This window comes from Branchiostoma floridae, chromosome 3, assembly GCF_000003815.2.
Source record: "Branchiostoma floridae strain S238N-H82 chromosome 3, Bfl_VNyyK, whole genome shotgun sequence".
Lineage (NCBI taxonomy): Eukaryota > Metazoa > Chordata > Leptocardii > Amphioxiformes > Branchiostomatidae > Branchiostoma > Branchiostoma floridae.
Window position 1 is genome coordinate 11755993 of NC_049981.1, and position 21275 is coordinate 11777267.

Sequence of the window (21275 nt, forward strand, 5' to 3'; positions counted from 1 at the left end):
ACTGTAGCATCCCACTAGATCTATCATGTGTAGACTGCATGACTGTCATGTGTGAGTCACATGTTAATCACATGTAAATCACATGGTTATCGTGTGTGTCACATGCTCAACATGCCAGGTTTTTGCATAGAACAGGTGTCTATACTTGAGGTAACGATGACCAGCCTCCCATACATAGAGGAAACTTTGGTGTAGGTTCATCTATCATGAGAATTGACCACATCTTTATAATGTGTTGATCACATGTCCGCCATGTGATGATCACATGTTCTTTGACTCTGCCTAATGCTGTGCTGTTTCAGCAAATTATGTACTATTCTGCTGCTGGCATATTAATTACAATTAGGTGTTTGCACATTTGTGATATGATCATTCATTAAAAATCTGCAATTAATTCTGATTTAACAGTCAAATCTCCATGCTTTCTTCTCTGTCACGATTGTCTGGAGATTCTCTTTTTTTGTAGTTTTGTAGTTCTAGTTCAAGCTGACGTATTCGGACGTCACGTGACTTCAGCTCCTCTCGAAGGTTGCGAATTTCCCCTTCCTGTCGAAATACCATGCTGCGCAGCTGGAGGAAAAATAGACAAGTTTGGTTAGTCTATGGTGCTCGAATTTACCATTTTATAACTCACACTTACTATCGTTTGTTGGTTGTGACCAAGAATGACAGTGCGATCCAAAGTATTGGTTACTGGTACTAACTGAAATAAAGTACAAGGCCTTGCTATTGTTATCAAGGCTGTTCAATGTAAGAAGTACTGTAAATGCCTTTAAGTTTGCGGTGATTTATTTTTGCAGTGGTTTCAAGTTTGTGATCGCACTATAGTCACATACTGTACAGTTTACAATTTAACAATTTTTAAAGACTGGTTTTAAGTTCTCAGTGTGGTAGTCACCACTGCAAAATTTGAAGGACCTGATGCACTGTGACATTACTTTCATTTACCTCATTTTCTGTTTTTGGACTTCTTAGGTTATCTGCAGGGTCCATCCCGTCATGGCCGTTGGTGATGGTAGGTTTCGTGGTAGGCACGTTCAGGTGAAGTTTGGGAGTGTAGCTGGGGCTGTAGTGTCCCCGTAATGACATCAGGACCGGTGGTCTGTTGTACCCACTCAGCCACTCCTCCGCCGACAGGGAGGGCCGACACCCGGGCGTGTCCGGGTAGATGTCCTCCTGGAACTGCTCAGACTGTGGGAGGGAAAGGTAAGAAAAGAGATATACCACATATCACATGACATTTTTTTCAAGATGTCAATCCAATACTTACTATAATTTTGGTCCATTCACATTCAGATGGACAGGTAATGTTGATAGGATCTTAACCATGTTTGAGGTGTGGCTCTCCAAAAACCTGGGACTTCTGACATAACGTTCCCTCCAAGAAGATGTCCTGACCAAAGCTAGTTGCTCATTTTCACCTAAGTTGAGTGAGGAAAAAGGTGTTTCATGCCTTTCCCAAGGGCACAACACTGAGACTTGCCAGGGGTTGAACCCAGAACCGTATTAAGAGATTCTAATTCAACCGCCCTAAACACAAGGTCATGTTGTCATCTCACAAAGGGTCACAAGGAAGATACCATTATAGATTTTTTGAGGCCATAGGGACAGGGGGCTGTTATCCTGTGTCTTGCAGACAATATGGGAATGCATAGCCTCCCCATCCCATATATATTCACCTTTTTTGCCTACCCTGGATTAAAGCCAGATAACCATTTACACTTTGAAGGAGTAAGAATAATCATCATCAAGCTAGGAAAGGAACTTGTAATCTCTTGATTCAGTGTGCACTAGACTGACTACTCTTTAATTGTGCATAGCTCAAACAACCTATATAAATTAGGTTGTTGCCTTTCAAAACTTGTACTCACCAGATCTAAGAGGAGAAATGGAATGCATTTGTCAACAGATTAAAAGATGCAAGTACTCACCCTTCTTGGGACTATCATACTGACAGGTTCACACAGGCCTCTCGCTGAGTGGAGTTTGTAGAATCTGAAGATCTCGCAGCGTTTGGTGTTGAGCCCCCGTTTTGGCATGAACCCCAAACCACGCTGGGGGAAGGAGGACTTGTACTCTGCTAGGTCGTAGAAGTATGGCTTCTCTGTCACTATCTCGTAATATCTGATGTTACCATCGCCCTGGAAGGAGATTGTGTAAAAATGTTGCAACGGGTCAAAATAAAAACAGAGGGATGGGAGAAAACTTCAGTCTGGCTATACTCATCCTAAAACTGTTCGAACAAAGGTGCAACTTATCTTCACCTTTTGTTCACATTCTAGTTTAGCTGAATTTTTTCATATCTTAGAACCAACAAATCAAACTGGTCTTGAACAAGGGAATATATTCTTCCTTTAATTTCACCAGAGGCTATGAACTCATAAACACTGGACACTACGAATTAGGAATTGAAAAATCTGATTGCTCTAAGACCTCGCTAAATATAAGCCTGACAAAAAAATTATCAAAAAAAAATCTTCCCTGGAAAGATAAAGACAAGAATACATTTAAAGCGTCATACTTTTCTTTCTCAATTTCACAGTTTCACAGCCGCCGGTGAAACTCCAAAACCATAACACTGTCAACTGATGGCATTTCAGCACCAAGGACAAGGAGAGTTTGTAAATGATAAAAACATTTCTTTACGGTTAGCAACAAGCTGGCATACAGGAATGAAGTGAAATTACAAATTCCTAATATGATAGATGTATTTCCAATTTCAAAGTGACTGATTTTAACCAAAAAAAATTCACCGTGACCAGGACAAAACAATTTGATTCACAACAATCTTCACGTAAAGATAGAGGAGAAAAGTATATATGCTGTAAAAGTTTTGTCATATTTCACAGCTGCATTAGCACAGAATCTCATACCTTTCCAGCGATAAACAGCATGTGTGTGTCACTGTCGTAGAAAGGGAACATTGTTCCAGAGGCGGTGTCTAGATCCGCATGGGCTAGGGGTCGCGAAAGGTCATCCTGTAAGAAACATTATGACAGAAGGTCACAACAGTGCTAATACATTTGATGAAAATTCTTGTGAAAAGGACAATAAATAAGAAAAATAAACAAAGACAATAAATATGGGGTAACAAATCAAAGAGGACACAAGGGCATTTTAGAAGTAACCCCATTTATATGATACCAAGAACATAAATACGATTTTCAACATTTAATCTTTTTCTTGTTTCTTGCCTCCTAGATTTCATTTGCATTTTCCTTGATCAGCCATGAAATAGGCATCGCAAAAATATCACCTGGGTAGATTTTAGTTTACAGACTACATCTTACTGACTACAAGATCCAAATAAAGAGATATACATATAACGTTAGTACACATGTAGTAGAAGTGTTATAAAGAAGTTCTGCCATACAAAATTTAGATTTCAAAAAGATGCAACACAACCTTCAAGGATATTTCTTGTTTTCCTCAACGAGTTTGAAAGAAATGATAGTAACATGAAGAGGCATGGTTTGACAGCTGCATACCATTTCCCATATGCGGAACTCCCTCTTGCTCAGCTTGTTGAACCCTGTAGTCAGGAGTCTCTTGGATGTTCCCAGGAACAGAACCTTGGAGGCCTTCAGCCCCGTGTGACACTGACCTTCCTAAGTGCAAATATACAGGCAGAACAAATATTAGCTACAGTTTATAATGTGATAATAGTACTATGTAGAAGTAGAAACTCTTCTAATACCCAAGGCATGATCTTGTCTAATCATCTATAGAATTCCATTAATTGGTGACTGAGCTAGCATGTACAGCAGGGTTGTATCCATTACCCTTCCTTCCGTCCTTTGACGGAATTTGCAGCTGGGGAAGGAAGAAAAATGTTCCCATTCCATCCTCTGTGACGGACAAAAATTGATATGAAAGATGTAAAACATACTGTCTCCCTTGTGTAATTTTTCACCAAAACAGATGTCGTTGAACAGCTTAGTCTACCAGCAACATTTACACCTCAAAATGTAGGAAATAGCATTTTAGATGGTCTAGATTTCAAAATTTTCCATGGGAGCATGCCTTAGGATTGTCGCGCCCTGGGCGCTGGATAGAATTCAAAATAAAGGGGTCTGAAAATGATTTCAGACTGGCTACAACCCTGATTTACAGTATCATCTTTTCCATGTGGACTATAACTGACCCTTGTGACGCTGCCTGTTCTGGGGTCGATGACCCTTAACCTCCTGTCCTTACAGGTGGTGGCCAGCAGGCTGCCGTCCGTGTTGAACGCCATGGAGTAGATGGTGTCTGTGTGGCACGTGATGATCGTCACCGCCTGCCCCGTGTTCACGTTCCACACAAGGATCTGGCCAGTAAAACAAAGTTACTACATGTTTTTATCAATCATTAAAACCCGTTAACATAGTACAGATACACCTATCAGTAGTGACCCAAACACACAAACATTGCTGAGGCACATCTTGAAAATAGATCAGAATTGGTGTTTCTTTGAAGGGAAAATTATTGTTTTTCCAACGTTTTCACATGAAAATGGGTACTGGAAAAATGATCCATTATAGAGGTGGTTACTAGTACAGGTTTAACTGTAGTTCTTGACTACAAAAATAAATATTGGTTATCTGATGGCATTTCAGCACCAAGGAAATAGTAAGGTTTCAAATGGGAGAAATTTTCCTGTTTCCAACTGTAAGCAAAGGACTACTATGTCATAATAATGATCATATTTTTTTGAATTTGGCAAAATAAGAATGACTTTCTAATGAATAATTGTCAAATATCACTACAAAAAACAGGTTATGGCTCAAAGATAAAATGTACAACAAGTATGTAGAGGAAAGCACACTCTTTTTGTGCATTTAAAACTTTCTTGTACATTCAGCAACATGTAACACAAACAAGACCTAACTTCAGCAGATTTGCCGAATTCTAAAGGTCTAGAGTTCAGTAAGCTTTGATTTAATGGCATTTCAGCACCAAGGAAAGTAAATTCAGCATGAAAGCTGTCAACTCTCCTCTACTTCACTCTTGTTGTTTTCTTGTTCATTCTTTAATTGGTCCAACATCCGGTCTGCTGATTTTTTTCAGGTCAGTTTTTTCTGGACCAGTCCAACAAGAAAATATGGTTTTGTACCCAACCCTTCTAACAAACATTTCATATGACATTTTCCGCCAATAGGGAACACGTACGGTGACGACTCAAAGACGACAGTGAGCACATAGTCGAGGAACACAGTCTATTGGTAACTATCTCATGGAACCCATGCTGGTGAACAACAGGCACCACGTCATGCGTGACGTAAGCACTAGCGGACCCTACCACTACACACATGGGTGGTGGTAACAATCACTACACAATAGTGGCGTTCAGAGAGTTGTTGACTGACCTTGTGATCATATGCTGAGCTGAGAAGGATGTTTTCTGCGGTGGGGTGCCAGAGTATGTTGGTGACCCGTCTGTGGTGGCCGTATAACGACATCAATGGCTCCGACAGGTTATCTTCTAAACCATCGTCTGGGATGTACCATATCCTGACCTGGGGTGGGTTAATACATACAACATACTTACAGTTTCCTTCAAGTTGTCATTAAATACAACGCACTGTGTACATTGCAAATACATTTTGCTAACATTCCATATAGTTTCTTAGCAAAAGGAACTGTGAAAGACACAAGAGGGACTAAGAAAAAATCATTAACTTCTAAATATGACACTACCAATAAAAGCAACTTACAACAACTACTGGATCAGTGCAAACCTTGTAGAAAGAAGATATAGAGTAACAAAAGAATAAAAAATGTTTGTAGAGCTGTCTAGTTGACACAGACAAAAGAAGTTCAACATAATACGAAAAAAGATATAAACGTCTTCACACATCCCTACTACCATCCTTGCTGAACAGAACTCACCGATGTGTCTTCTGAGCAGGAAGCAATGACGTTGTCATTGAAAGGGTTCCACTTGACGTCCAGTACTGCGCCCTGGTGACCTATGACCTTTGGCATCATGGGGTCAATCTTCCCTGTCTGTGCAGGAAGAAATAAGAAAATGAAACTTGCATGATACATTTGCAATATCAGTAATAAACTTATCATAATAAAGCAAACCAAAAGTATCCTTGAGCAACTTTTTAAAAGACAATTGACATCAAGAAAATGCTGCATCTACATGTATTTGGCTGGTCAGTTATTGGGAATATTCATCATCTTCCCAGTGCTGAACTGAACAACCTGCAATTTTCTCAAAGAATGCCAGGTGGGGCTTCTTTTGGATGCCCTGATTAATACTGATAGCAAGAGCAAATTTGAAACCAAGAAATTTCAACTGTTAATCAGTTCCCTTAGCAACACCCTAATGTATTGAGCCCTACATGCACATGTATATAATCTTTACAAAGGTTCAACCCTGTCCCTGTGTAAATTCTCCTATCCTGGCAGGCTGGCACCATATCAAGACTTGAGGCTATTGAAAGACTCTCTCATCCAGGAAACTGACCACACCCACCACACGTGTGAAGTCTTATCTTCAGATTACAGATTCTAGATCTATTGCCTCTCTTATATGTTACAAAGAAAATGAAATTGATTGATCTTTCTAGATACACAGATAATTTCTATCATATTACTCTGCTTATCAGTATTAAGTTAAATATAGACAACTTTGTTTCAAGGAGGAACAACTTTCAAAGCTAATCCATCCCTGTGACTATACATGTACAAATTATGACAGAAAAAGTAGATACCATATAGAGGAAAACAATCATTCTTTCAACTAGAGCTGTGTACTGACTGTCATACCAGTACAATCAATTAGGTACAGGGCCAAAATACTGAGCCCCTGGTGTACCTGTACTGTACCTGATAATCCACAACACATGTGATCATCCACAGAGGGACTGATTGTCTGTCACTTAGCACTTAGTACACAAGGGAACTGACAGAAGAGATCACTTTAAATCAGGGCAAGCAGTCCCTTTGAATGGTAAAAACATCCCAAACTTTAACTTGCAGAGACATTTTGCAAACATTCAGGAAGAATGCATTACTGTTACAGTAACAATTTCTTGTTGTCAACATGGGGACGATTTTTGTCTTTGTTTCCATAAGTTCAAACATACTTTTATCGTCCTCAAAGATCGACCTTCATATACATTGTATTTGAACAAGTAGTTCAGGTACAGAAACAGGTCTGAACCACCTAAACCCGTGTGCATGTACCTGTACCTAAAATCTGTTTAGGGTAACATAGCAACTTTGACTACTTTAGACTGTGACAATCAACTTTACATTGCCCCTGCGTCTTTCCAAACTACAGTCATACCAACAAAGTTATTGGTTATATGTACTTTCTTATAGATTAAGTTATATCATTGGAAGTCTTGCATAGGTGACTTTGAATCAATTAGTTGAACTCACCTCATCTAAGCGTATAACAGTAAAGCACCCCCCACATGCTGCGTCCGTCACCACAGCGAGGAACTTGGGGTTGACGGCACAGAACTCTCCTTCGTGTGCGCTCCGGGAGATACGCAGCCCCTCATAACATCGCTCCCTCCGCGCCGGACTGCCGTACACGTGACGGAATTTGGAACTCCGAAGCTTCCACGACATCTGTGTAGCAAAGGAACATTATTGAAAGTTTAACGGAAAAAAACAATGGGCAATAAAGTACAGAAGGCAACAAAGAGAATACCATGAATGGTATCTCATTTATGTAACAGATAAGGTACTAGTAAATAATTCAATGATAGCTGACTGGTTGATAATGGTTGCAGATGACAGTCACTGAGATTTTATGCAAATCTTCACAAATCATATGCTTTGCATCAAGTAAGGAACAAATGATGTTGACAGAGTAAGATTATCATATTGTTTAGAGTAACAGTCCTGTCTTTATTGATAACTGTATGCTACATTATTTTTTGTGTTATATGTCATTAGGTATATTCTACCACTCAAAATAAGGACCATAGCATGTCCAGAACACAAGATGTCAAAACCGAAAGTTCTACTGTACCTACTAAGGTAGAAAAGCAACTAGAAATTTGACTTTTTCCAACCCCTTTACCCAAATACCATATTGGGCTGTTCATAAAAAGCTTCTCTGGCCATGTTATCCACAAACATATAAACATACACAAGGGCACTGAAAACATTATTGAACCTTCTAATTGGCAAGCTGGTAAAACTTACGAGGTAGGAACAGATCTGCCTACATACCTATACTCCTACATACTATAGTATATACAATTTTACACCTACATGTATATATGTAAGTTGAAGAATAAACTTAAGAATTTTATGACATCCTTAATTCATAGTGTAACTTAATAATGAATCAAAAGCTGTCATTAGAATAAACTTATCTTCCACTGATATTTCGATAAGTAATATCATACCAGGCAACGAGAGAAAAATCAAAACATAGCGTTTGACCGCCCACCTTGAAATGGCTGACTCAGTCTCCCAGTGTTGACAATCTAACTAAAAACAGACTGTAGGGGAATCGTCTAATAGATAACTATGGGTCAACAGATTAATATCAGAAGAAGGGGGTACAAGAATTAAATTTTTTTATAGGAACGCTTTTAAGCATTACTAGAAAACAAATATGACTCTTTGAACAATACTCTTCAAAACTGACTGTTTGAACAAGTTTGTATAATTTTCCTATGGATGCCAAATTTAAAACAAATGTCTGGAAACCCCCTAATGTGTCCAATGCTGTGGAACGGTCTACGTGATCTTTGATCTGAATCTTGGCCTGAGATACCATCTGGAACTGCGACAAGTGGAAAGAGTGCCAACAAAGTTATCATTTCACCCCCTACATAACATTGGAATGTCTGGGAGGCAATATCCTCCTGCTTTTTCTTTGGATCATACCATTAAATTGGGGGTGCTTTACTCTGCTTCCTACCTCTCAGGGATTAGTAATAATAAGGAGCTCAAGGTAAACCTACATGTACCTGACTAGTGGTATATGCTATTTGGAGAGATTCAACTTTCAAGTGTATATTAACAAACTGTGCTCTAAAATGTTCTTCAGTGCATGCTCCTCTAATAAATGGACCAGCCCTGCAGATCTTTGAAGGAGTCTAACAAATCCAGAATTTTAAGGAGGTTCAATATATCATAAAAAGCTCAGTGTCTTGAGACTTAGATGTCACTATAGATGATTCAAAATATTATAACCCTTATGATATAAATGAAGCCTGACTCAGTGTATAAAATGGAAATAGTTTTATGCCAATGTTATATTGCATAGACAATTGAAATTGAGTGGCAAACAATTTACTCTATACATTCAGCACAAAAAGGAGTGATAGTAGATTTTATTTTCATAATTAAATTAAAGTTTTAATTCATAATCTGAAATATACATTTTCTAATTGTTAGAAAAGATATCAACAGATAAAGCTGAATGACATAATTGTCAATCACGCAACTGTCAGACATTACATCAGATTTTTCACAGCAGCATACTAAATGATTTACCAGCTAGGAAGGCTATAAAAGCATCACAAATAACCTATTCACTATATATTATACGAATATTAATTTGTCTGCAAATGATGACATGTAACCTTTATTGAAAAATAATATTTTCTATAAAAATCTAATTATTGTTGATTTGAAATATTTTCATTCAGAGAAAATTATGACTCACTCCAGATCATTAAGCAATGATACAAATTGATGAAGAAGTCGGATTTGCCTGCCAAAAATTTTATGGGAATTGCATTTTCTGAAAAAAAAACAAAAACAATAACACTGTATTGCAGTAAAGGAAGCGTCAGGTTAAAGTTCATTAGTGTAACAAATGATGGACGTAAGATTGGATCAAATCACAGGCACTGCAGAATATCAATTGGATTTTCCAGGAAGAGAATTTCAGTAATAAGTGAAATTGCATTACTAGGACAGCTTTTGCTGCTGATATTGACATTTTATAATGCAGATGAGGAAACATCTAATAAAACTGAACAAAATGAAATGTATTCACTGGGACAGTATTGGTCTCTAGGGACAGGGGCAGCAAAAATGAGCTGTCAGAATCGCTAAACGTTTTCACAGCTTCAGCCTGGAAATAATGCAATTTCTCTCAATGTAATTTTGCAATTGTCAAAAAATTCAAGGTTGTCTTAATCATTTAGTATATTTCACTAAAATAGAACACTATATATACTGTATCATTTAATTGTACCAATATCAAATGGTAATGGAGCAAGGTACGGTAGCCATGATGGTTTATTTCACAGTAAAAATGTCCTGCCATTCAAATTTGGCTCTTTTCATGTAGCCTATGAAAAATTTGTCTAAAAATACCAGCAGTTTGTGCTTTATTCACCTTCTCATTTATCGGCCTTAGAGCATCAATGGAAAAATCTATAAACTACACAGAGCAGAAATCTGTAAATCATGCCGATGATACTGGCAAGCATTAAGGCAAGGATCATCACAATTCACATCACCCCTATGATATAAGAACTCACAGTGCCGTGTGACTAATTAGAAGCAGTTTAAAGATCAATAGTAAGAAAAATCACAATTTGATCACATCATGATTATAAAATCAGTTACCTGTGCAATGAGCGCCTCGCCCTTTGCGCAGATATCGGCAGCGAACCCCTGCATCATTGCTACAGCCTTACATCAACATCTTCCGTCCTCAGTACATGATATATACCTGCCTCGGCAGCGGCCGTTAAACTCAAAACAGGGCGGAATACCACGCTAGCTTTACCGTCCCCTAAACTGCTTATTATTTACATTGGGCACAAATATGTCCATTCATTGTTTCATGTGCAGACTGATTTTTTTCCAGATGACAGTGTTGAGATGATGATGCTATGTTTTGACAATATCGAAATTGATGGCATAAGAAACAGATTTTTAGCACAAATTGTGGCATAAGAAATATGCATCCATGTTAAACAAAAAAAACTATCATAAATGATTTTCCATGACACACCATTGGCAAATGTTATTACATATGCATGCAATATTTTTGTAATGAATAGATTAGACAATCTAGCCATTAATTTCATGCAGCCTGCCTGGCCAGCATTATGTTGCTCCCAAGGGAAAATGTCTGCAGACATTTCGGATGCATTTTTTATGAGGCTGGTATAAATTTCCCCTGTTCAGCTGGTGGTCTTCATATACACCTGACCAAGGGTAGATGGTTCCAAGAAATCATCATATTATCAAGGCAGCATCAAGTTAATATTTGGTTTTCATCATCCAAAAATTCAAAACAAAATGATTTTATTTATAGGAGAAAACACTTAATCCAAACAATATATTCCAGCTGCTCAGATTGTAGTAAAAACATTTCAGACAATTAATGATTACCTGGAATCTTGTAAACCCCTTTTAGACCCACGTAATGCATTGATTCAGACATTGGTGGGCTAACACACTCAACCTTGCAGATATTTTAGACATTGATTATGTTAGTAAGTATCAATTTGAATTTACCAATCTCTTATCACCAAATGTACAATTTTACATTAAACGAATGGTATGATTATGCTTAAAATTAAAATATGTGTACTTTATCTTCAAAATCTTTAACGATTAAGGAATTAAGGATGCCAAATTTGTTGCATTGAATATTCGGCTTCAGAAAATAAACCAAAGACAGATTTATAGTGGTAAGAAATAAATTGATGTAGTCCAAGTTGAAGTTTTTTCTTTTTGTCTGCAAATACTCACTGACAGGTGAAAACAGAGGAACAGTCACTTGATACTCAAAGTATGACCAATGGGATATTCAAGTTTTGCTTATTGAGAATTAGTCTTATACAACAGCACTAGACCTTTTAGAAAACACAACATCTTGAATGTGACTTCTAAAATCTGTGAAGTTGCAACGTTACATCATCAAATTGTGACAGAATGAAACGTTACAGTAACTGTATTATACTGACCTTGGTTTTGTGAGAAGAAAGGCTCAGCTGTTTTCCACTCCAACTCCGCTGCCTTCTGACTAACCCAGAAAATCCCTCCAGACTGCATTCAATGGCTCCTTTAGAAACACTGCCACAGCAAAGAAGCTTTTCTTAACTTCAAAGTTACTCTTAGCTTCATCATTTGTCCATAGTATCACAACTATGTACTAAGTTGTCAGGTATTCGGGGCACACCCAAGGGCACACAAACAGCTTGGGTATGTGGGCTGCATTTGAAGAACTCATTATTGTAACTCTAACTCTTCCACCAGCTGAAAGGTGAGGTGGTCCGTACACAAAGCGGGGCACAAACAAAACAGTTCTCTGGTTTGGAGCTGACACAAAGAACTTGACTGTTGATGTTGTAACTTAAGACTATTATTCAATTGAGTAAATAAACCTAACTTTTTAGAATTTTGAAAAGAGTTTCCTTTTCAAGAATCAAAAGTTTTTCCTAGTAGAAGATAATGAATCTAACATTATGAAGATTTTGTCTTAAGTCATCATGCAAAAGTTTGGAATTGAAATGTTCTTGACAAGTACAAATCAAATTATTCTTGACAAGTACAAATCAAATTACTAAATAAATAAATTAACTACTAATGACTTTCTCAAAGATTTGACCAGTGCTCTTTTCCTAACTTTCTTGAAACAGAAACAAAACCTTGACAACAGCTAATTGAATTACTGTGTCCCTAACCAATGATGTCATAGCGTGCAAGATTGCTGATGTTGACAAAGGGGTGACACCTGGGGGAAGCTTTGATGTTGACCTTGACTCCTTCCCCACATGGGGAGCCAGCCATGGCTGACTTGTTAGTTATACCTGGAATTGACCTACCATATCTGTCTAGACTAATCATTCAGTAAAGCTTCTGAAAACTTTTCCTGGTAAAATGTAGACGGATTTACATGTATTGTGAAGCAAAAAATACTATTATTTAATAAATGTCTTCATGTTTCTCTTTAGCATTTCTACTCTTTGAGTATCAGGCCATGTTGACTTACCATATTTATCATACTATGCAATGATATCTGCACCTGTATCAGTTTTTGTCTATCATACAAACAAGCTGCAAAATGGACAAACATACTGCCTGAAAATTTTTTTGTGGGAAAATGGATACAAATGAGAGATTATTATTATCCAAAGAAGCAGATGGTGCATCAAGAAGCATCTTTAAAAAGTACCTTAAATTTCCTATTTGATTTCCTCTTTTAAGAGTCATTGACAAATGCTGTTGAAAACTTTTAACATACAAATACAGGTGCACCCAAAATATTATCTTTAAAGTTTACATTGTATTTGGTAACACGTCCAGATTTGAGAACAGGGGCCTGGGCAGGGATTGAACTGTGGGTAATTTCCCCACACAATCTCAGTGATAGTCCTGAGGTCTGACCCGGCATGTTGGCACAGAGCCACACCGACCCACAGAAGTCTCAGCACTATTGAACATCAATACATCAATGACTGGCCAGTGATTTAAATCATGGGAACCACAGGAACCTGCAATGGGGTTAGGACCCTGAACACTTAGCAATCTGGGGATAACACCTCAAAGTAGTTAACATGGTTACATTGCTAGTAACTCTAACTCTAAACAGATTTTTTCATTTAAGCTGGTAGCACTGTATATTATATATAACTAAATTCTTACAATATTCTGTATACACGTATTTGGGCAGCATATGTAGGAACATTCACAATTGTTTTGCATTCAGGTGTCATGTTTTGCATTCAGGTGTCTAAATTGTTTTGAAGTAAGTGTTTTGAGTATAAGTCCCAATTACTAATACATGGAGAAAGGCAAAGGCCAATGACTTACGGAATTCATTACCTGCATGACGTATACAAATGTATGGTAGTAGAGGTTATTATATGTTTTAGGCAGAGTTTGTAGATCTGTGTGTCTTAATTTGGTCAACAAGCTTAAGATAACACAAGAATGGTGCTTGATGGATTGGTTTCATACTTGGTGTGTTGGTAGTCCTGCTGTGACAAAAAAGTTGGAAATGATAAGATTTCAGCCCCCCTAGTGGCTTCTGTAATAATTTCATATTCTATTACGCTATCCCCTGCTAGGACATACAATTCATTTCCTGTAATGAATTTGAGTTACTTTAATCTTTGCAACACCAGAACCCTTAACAGTAAATCTTAACGGTAAGAGCTAAAAGGAAAAGAACAGGTTAATACTTATGGCTGCCCAGACTTTGCTTTATGATAATCATAATATCATATTTCATGCTTTAATGATTTTGGTCATTATGCTACATATTTCATTATGTAATCCAATGTATGTCAAAGCACAAGGGATTCCTTAAAAGAAGTCGCCATAGTGAGGTTTGATATATTATTATGTGATTTTTTTCCATGTAAATTGTTTCATTTTTTCTTTGACAATTGATAATTTTTGGTTTGTGGGTGGCATATTCTGAAATTTATCTTATTTTCTGTTAGCTTCTTAAAACAATTTTTTAAAGCTTGAATAAAAGCATACTTTTGTGCATTTCTGAAAAGTCTGTCTTTAGTCTATCTCTTGGTCCATTTCTAAGAAAAACTAGGATACTACCTTAGTGCAAGAGAACATCACAATGTTGTTTATACTATCATACCCATGGGAATTCATGGCCTGTATTATGATATACTAGCACAAGAACACCTATACCTAGTGATTTAGCAAGGGACCTATCAATAAAACATGATGGACCAAATAAAAACATTGAATTTTATCTTATATCATAAATTGTTTGTTAAAGAATAATATCTTACAGATAACATATATATCACTTTAGATATGAAAACATAGATGTTATTACGTTATACCCTCTCCTTGTTGCTATCATGCATACTAAGGCAAAGAACAAATTTTGAGACAAAAGACTTAACTTCAGCAAAAATAAGGTTAAACAACATTAACTTTATGCTGCAACAGTTAAGTACAAATGCAATACAATTCTCAGTTGGATGGTGACAACCTGTTCTATCATAATGGCATCATGCAGTATGGTTTGTGTTCCATATAATATGCACCAGCTGGCTCGTGGTTAAGTGATGTTCTCTAAATGAGCCAATTATACTGCATAACGAGTAATCAATGAACAACCCAGGAAATTCGTGTTAACGTACAATGTACATCAATGGTCCAAGATGTGCTGTACTACAAGATTCTTAAAGAATACTTTTCTGCAGAAAACCAGCATACTACTGGGATACTACCAGAGACAATTACACCAATCCAACTTACCTTAAAACAGAACATAATGCTTTGTTCCACTCCAAGCTATATGTGGGTTAAAAGAAAGAAGTGGTTCGATAGAAAGGCCTACTTTACCTTCAGAGTGGTCCGCTTGTTTCCGCTCGTACGAGCCTGCTAGCTGCATGACCTCATAACGTGGCGCCGGCTTCGCTATGGAACAGGTTGCTACCCCTCGTCATCGATCCTTTGATGAAGGTGGAAATAGCAGGGGAAAGTTCATAAACGATGCAGAAGGGAGATAATGGCTAATTCTTCAGTGCTTCCGTAAAAATACATTCAAAGGCAATTCTGGTGAGGATCTAGAAAATCAGGGGTAAAATCTACTAAAAGATTACCTAGAAGACACCTCTGACTACTTCAAATAAGAAAATGAATTATGTATCATATTTTAGGAAAATGAAATCAAAACGACAGTCATTACACTTTCTTTCCATACTATGGTTTTGTAAAAAAGTGTCATCAAAAGCTAAGTGTTAGTTAACTTATCTAAGAAGCAAGACTTGTGACCGTAAGGAACTTACGGACACAATGTTTCTCTTATAATATAGGGGTTGAGTTGAAGTAATGCTCACTGGTCTCAAGACAGTTTATTCACATCAAACTTCAAGCTTTAATATCTAAATTGATGTCCTAATGAATGTTTTACCGTCAGGTATAGATTTTTAGAAATAATATATTAAAGCTAAAATGACAGAATTGTCCGACCTTTCTCCAACCATGTATTAATGAACCTCCCCCTGGTGAGGGCACACCAATTGGATTATGGGTTATACTGCAGCCAAAACACTCCAATAATTATAGCAATCACAGGCTGTACTGGGAGGAGTTACAGGTCAAGAAAATCTACATCAACATATGGTCGTAAAGGTGTTCTTCAAGCATGAAAATGGCCCTTAATAACTGTTATATTGTTCTTGATGAAAAAGCGTATGAACGAATGTAAAATTATGACACAAACATCAGAGGGAAAATGGTTTGTCCCACATAATAGGCTATTGTACTACTGGGTATTGAGTATTCTCAAGGGAAACAGACTCAAAGGATCGGACAAAAAAATGGGGTCAGATTTCAAAACATGGAAATGTGCAAGTTAAAGGGGCAAAATCCTAGCATTACTGACCTGAATGCAATGTTTCGGAAAATGTAAGAGATATATACAATGTTATCAATGAAGAACAATTGAATTACTGCTGGGGATAAAACAATAAATTTCTTCTCCTTAAAGCAATTGGCTGAGTGCCAATTACATTCAGCATTGATTGTTCCCTAGAAAGTATATATAAACTCCCAGGAAAAATATACTATAATACAAGTCAACATAAGACTTTAAAATCTGTAAAGTTGTGGAATGCATTTATTTACTAAGTGAATTTAAGACAGTATCTGATGTGAGGCAGAAAACGATAGACCAGGAATTCAAACTACATGTGTACATCTGTTTATGTATTTGTATTTCACTACTTGTCCTTGTTGTCGAGCCCCAGAAGAAATTCCATTAATATTTGGGGCACCTCAGTAAATTTCAATACAATATGGCCACAATATTCTTTTTATCTGATCACGCATTTCTTGTTCTTCTACTCTCCAAGCTTTAAGATCAGCAAACTGTAAAGGGAAACTGAAGCATTCTCCAATGAAGTGGACAAACAACTGGCAATTAGTGATAACGACTGGGCTCATTCAAATGAACAAGTCGGCTGGTGCATCAAATATTCTGCACTTAAAACCGAAGATGAAACATTTTGATCGCTAATTGCTCACTAGGGTTGTGTTGTGTTGTTGTCTAAGCTCTGTATGTTAGAAAAATGTGATAAATTCAGTTCTAAGTTGCTTTCATTGTGAAAGGGGAGGGAATTTTGACCTTTTTTTACTTTCTTTTTAGCTAATCCAACAGGTGTTATTGAAAAAATTGGTTTAATGCCTTGAAAAACTTAAACCAATGGAAGTTTAAGTTGTGAAAATGGTGGAATGTCACTACTTAACAGAATAAACAGGATGGTTGAAGTAAAACCTGCTTTGACAACAAAATCATCAACAATTTTTTTCAACTATTCCCCCAGGTCTATGCTCAATGGTAGTGTTCCAATGCCTACCTCAGATGAAGAGATATGCAGGCCTGAAGCCATTTCTATGGTAATTATGATGGAATGTTTTATGTATTCAAGAGTGAAGACAAAATCCAGACATTACAGCTCTGGGAAATGTCTAGTACTGACTGTGATCATGGCACTGATATTCATCACTAAGGGATCGACCATGATGCATTGGTAAGGGGGTATGGAAACATTTCTTTAAAGGTCAATAGTTTGTAGAAAGTTCCTCTCATTTTTACAGTCAATATTTGACCCTAAAATCTATTTTTGATTGTTCCCTGATTTTTATCTCCCCTCTGCATAGCTTTCTGGACAGTCCCTAATTTAGTGTACTACCCCTAACTACTGTTGAAGAGTATTTCACTCTGTTTGCTTTCACTACAAGGATGTATTCTTTATTGATTTTGTATACAGCAAATGTCAAATAAATGTTGATGGGCCCTTCAGGAACTTTCAAGCTCATTTAAGTGCTCTTAGGATAAAAAGAACAATACTACTTCTAGGATACTATGGCATATTTTTAAACATTTCTTTTCATACAAGAGCAGTGGCGGCGGCACCGGGGGGGCAGGGGGGGCGGCTGCCCCCCCGAAAAATATGTTGGGGGGGCGTCGCCCCCCAAAAAAATCAACCTGAAACCTTGTGTATTTTTTTGATGATGGAAATTTCATTCAATCAAACTAGTCTAACGTCAAAATTTACGCCTGAAAACGCAAGAAATGACGTTTCAGAGAGTCCCGATTTAAAAATTTCGCCAGAGTTCCCTTGTGACGGCTCGCGTCTTCGGCCATGTCGGCGTAGGACAATATGTTGCGGGAGCGTCGCTCTCAAAAAACTTTTAAACTAATAGAAATTTAACTTTCGTACTTAGCTTAGTTTAAAAGCAGAATGTGGCCCTCAAATGCTGGAAATGACGTTTCAGGCGGTCAAGATTTCAAAATTTTCTCCGGACCTCCCTAGCCGCGGATGACTAAGTGTGCCTCCGGCGCTCACAACGACATGGTGAAATGGTTGAGGCGTGGGTCATCGCCCCTTAAACATCTTTCTTTGACAAAAATTTAGCATAGTCCCTCAGCAAAATTTGTCCCTCAAAATACAGAAAATGGGGTTTCAGAGGGTGCAGATTTTAAAATTTCCCCAGACCAACCTTGCGACAGCTTGCACCTTCCACACTCGAAATCGTGAATATATTTGGGGGGCATCGCCCTCGCTAAAACCATGTGTCTTTTTAACAGAATTGCCATCAAAGTTAGCTTAGTCTCGCAGCAAAATTTGGCAGTCAAAACGCAGGAAATGGCGTTTTAGAGGGTCAAGATTTCAAATTCGGCACTACATGTGCGGCATAATTTTGTCAGTAAAAGTTCGCACCCCCCAAACGAAATTTGCTGCCGCCGCCTCTGAAGAGGGTAGGAAGCTGACTTTAATGTGCGGATCTTGGTTGTCAGTATTGACTGCAAACCTAGAAATGGCTGTACAACATTTTGGTTTCCTTCGGATGACCAATGCTAACAAAGACCACTTCAGTCTGTCATTTCTGTCAATGATTCAACTGAGTGCTCAGCTCAAAACCGATGTTAACCACTTCTGACATTACTTTAAAATGTATGTAAATATACATCAGAGTACAGAAATGGTGCATATTGTACAGCCTTTATACACATTGTACAACACAGACAAATGCTGTCAATGCCATTGTATGATGTTGACACATGGCATACCGTTACTTCTGCTGAACTTTAAAGTTTACGAGTAAAGAATTCAAATTTTAAAGTACTACAGTGTTAGTTGTAAAGGATTTTAAGGTACTACACTGTTGGTTATAACAAAAATGTATCTGTAAGAACACTGTTGAATTGGAAAACACTGAACATTACCTGCCATTAGTCCTTGTGATTGTGAATGGCCACCATGTACACACACCTCGCTCTCCCAGACACACAACAAAGGGCTCCTTCAACAGGTGGCCATGACCTCTGACCTCACGCCTGCAGGGCCTTGACCCGAATCCGTCCATGACCTTTGCCATAGTGTTGATGTTCCTGCAACCAGATGTTAGACTGAAAAGTTACGTTGAAAACCATTGTATATCAAAATGTATGACAAATTATTTCTGTTAATTACAAATAATTAGTAACAGCACAGGCCAATTAGCACAGGCCAATTAAACTTAATTGATAGGAATGGACCTTAGTATAATCTTTTTGTTTAGAACAATACAGAGAAATGAATTTGCAGACACTACTGAGGGGTCAACACTTACCCCACACTTATGGGGAATTACAACACTATTAGGGGTAGAAACTCTGCGTACAGACACTACTGGGGGTACGGACACTACTGGGGGTATGGACATTACTAGGGGTAGAGACACTTCTGGGGGTATGGACACTACTGTGGGTGAGGGTAAAGACAATACTGGGGGTACAGAAACTACTGGGAGTATGGCCATATAATGGGGGACTACGGGCAATAATGGGGGTATGGACACTACTAGCAACTTCCCTTTTAATGGTACTGCAGCGAAACTTCCGGTTTTTGTATCACATATTCAGAACAAACTATGGACATGATTTTTAAGGGTTAGATTGCTCTTCTGTTAAGGAAAAAATGGCCTTAAACTTAAGTTTTAGCTCATTCATGCGGCTAGGGCATTTGTAGGGTAAAAATTCCAAAGTAGATAACTCAAGATAGGAATAATGGATATTCATAATTTTTGGTATGTAGGTAGCTTGGACCAAAATGTACAAAATGAAATCCTCATTATGCAAATGGCGGGTATATTAGCATAATTAATGAGGATATTCTATCATAGCCATTTTTCAACGTATCACTTGTCCCGAACATGATGTGGTCTTGACAATTTGGTGGCAAATAGCCATCTATTTGATATCTTAAGACACTGATGTAGAAACAACAAAAAATCTTGCTAAAAAAGTGGGGTTTGGCAACCAGACAAATAAGCCCTTCCACAGAAGTCAGAATGCATGTGCGGTGACAGATTAATTCTACTAGGTAATATGTCAAAGTGTAACTTTCTGCATTTACAGTATTACCTAGAAATCCTCAATTTCCTGTCGTCACACATGCGTTCTGACTTCTGTGAAAGGGCTTATTGTTTCAAATTGCATAACAATGTCTCATATAACGTCCTTGACAATGCCCAGACGGGCTTGTTTACATTTGTGGGCCTTTACCCCCCTTTGACATAATACCTAGAATTTCTAATGTGAAATGGCCTGTATAACAACAATTTACACAACATTTCAAGCAAACACGGCTAACGAAATTCTGTCGCCTTTCAACTGCACTTTTTGACAATTTTGCAAAATGTCGCTTCTTCTTCTTCTGTCGCTTCTTGAGTGTACGGCACTGCATCATTTTAAACAACAAAAGTCAACAACAAGAAAATCTGCACAAAAAGAAACGTTGCCAGAGGTTCCGGTTTAAAAATGGTCCAGATCCCTCATCAGTCGAGGCTTCATAATTTGACACGTTGTCGTCTACAGTGGGGTAAATCTTACTCACTTTGCGTACGTAGCGCCCCTCCTCGTCTCCCTCTCTAAAAATAATCTTTCAAACTTTGTCAGCTGAGGTCCGCAGTTTGGCTGGGGAAATGCCCGCCACTGTCACACACAGAGACACAAATTGGATGGCACGTATACATGTGCATCCAACGGTGGATTTCCGAAATGAAGGAGCCTCAACAGCTCGCTAAGAAAACAGACGATGCCCGTCATCTGCAACTTCATGAACTCGCTGCAGTACAAGGACGCCACTATCATTTAGCGGATCATAGTAGAACTGCAAGCAATATCGTCTGGAATATGATGTTGATGCTGATTGGACAAATAAGATCAAGTCACCAATCAATGCAGACGTATATTTGCTCTGCGGGGATATGACACTATTAGAATAGTCTCCCACCTAGCCGAATAGTAATAGGGGAATTTGGCCAAGTTAGGAATAAAAGCCAGGTAGGAGTGAACAAGTCAAGTCAAGTCA

The 21275-nt window shown here is 37.9% G+C and overlaps 1 protein-coding gene across 3 annotated transcripts; it reads right to left on the bottom strand.

The window, feature by feature from the left end:
• Positions 1 to 7: 7 nt before the first annotated feature.
• On the bottom strand, positions 8 to 21000 carry LOC118412158 (coronin-2B-like). Of its 3 annotated transcripts, XM_035814865.1 has the most exons (14): positions 20799 to 21000; positions 19148 to 19312; positions 15256 to 15364; positions 11898 to 12006; positions 10546 to 11132; positions 7378 to 7572; positions 5872 to 5988; positions 5349 to 5498; positions 4145 to 4309; positions 3489 to 3608; positions 2874 to 2978; positions 1932 to 2141; positions 949 to 1191; positions 8 to 570 (listed from the first exon to the last, which is right to left on the bottom strand). In XM_035814865.1, the coding sequence occupies exons 5-14, from the start codon at positions 10600 to 10602 to the stop codon at positions 409 to 411; spliced, it is 1524 nt and encodes a 507-aa protein (XP_035670758.1). In that variant the 5' UTR covers positions 10603 to 11132; positions 11898 to 12006; positions 15256 to 15364; positions 19148 to 19312; positions 20799 to 21000; the 3' UTR covers positions 8 to 408. The 3 variants fall into 3 exon arrangements, with proteins under 3 accessions (XP_035670758.1, XP_035670759.1, XP_035670760.1); XM_035814866.1 differs by lacking the exon at positions 10546 to 11132; XM_035814867.1 differs by lacking the exons at positions 10546 to 11132; positions 11898 to 12006.
• Positions 21001 to 21275: the final 275 nt, after the last annotated feature.

Bases quoted from the DNA above. Each gene is read 5' to 3' on its own strand.
- LOC118412158 (XM_035814865.1), bottom strand. From the start codon at position 10,602: ATGATGCAGGGGTTCGCTGCCGATATCTGCGCAAAGGGCGAGGCGCTC. The intron at 7,573-10,545 runs GTAACTGATTTT...TTTGCTACACAG, and splicing joins GCGAGGCGCTCATTGCACAG to ATGTCGTGGAAGCTTCGGAG. The intron at 2,142-2,873 runs GTATGAGATTCT...ATCTCCTTCCAG, and splicing joins TGCTGTTTATCGCTGGAAAG to GGCGATGGTAACATCAGATA.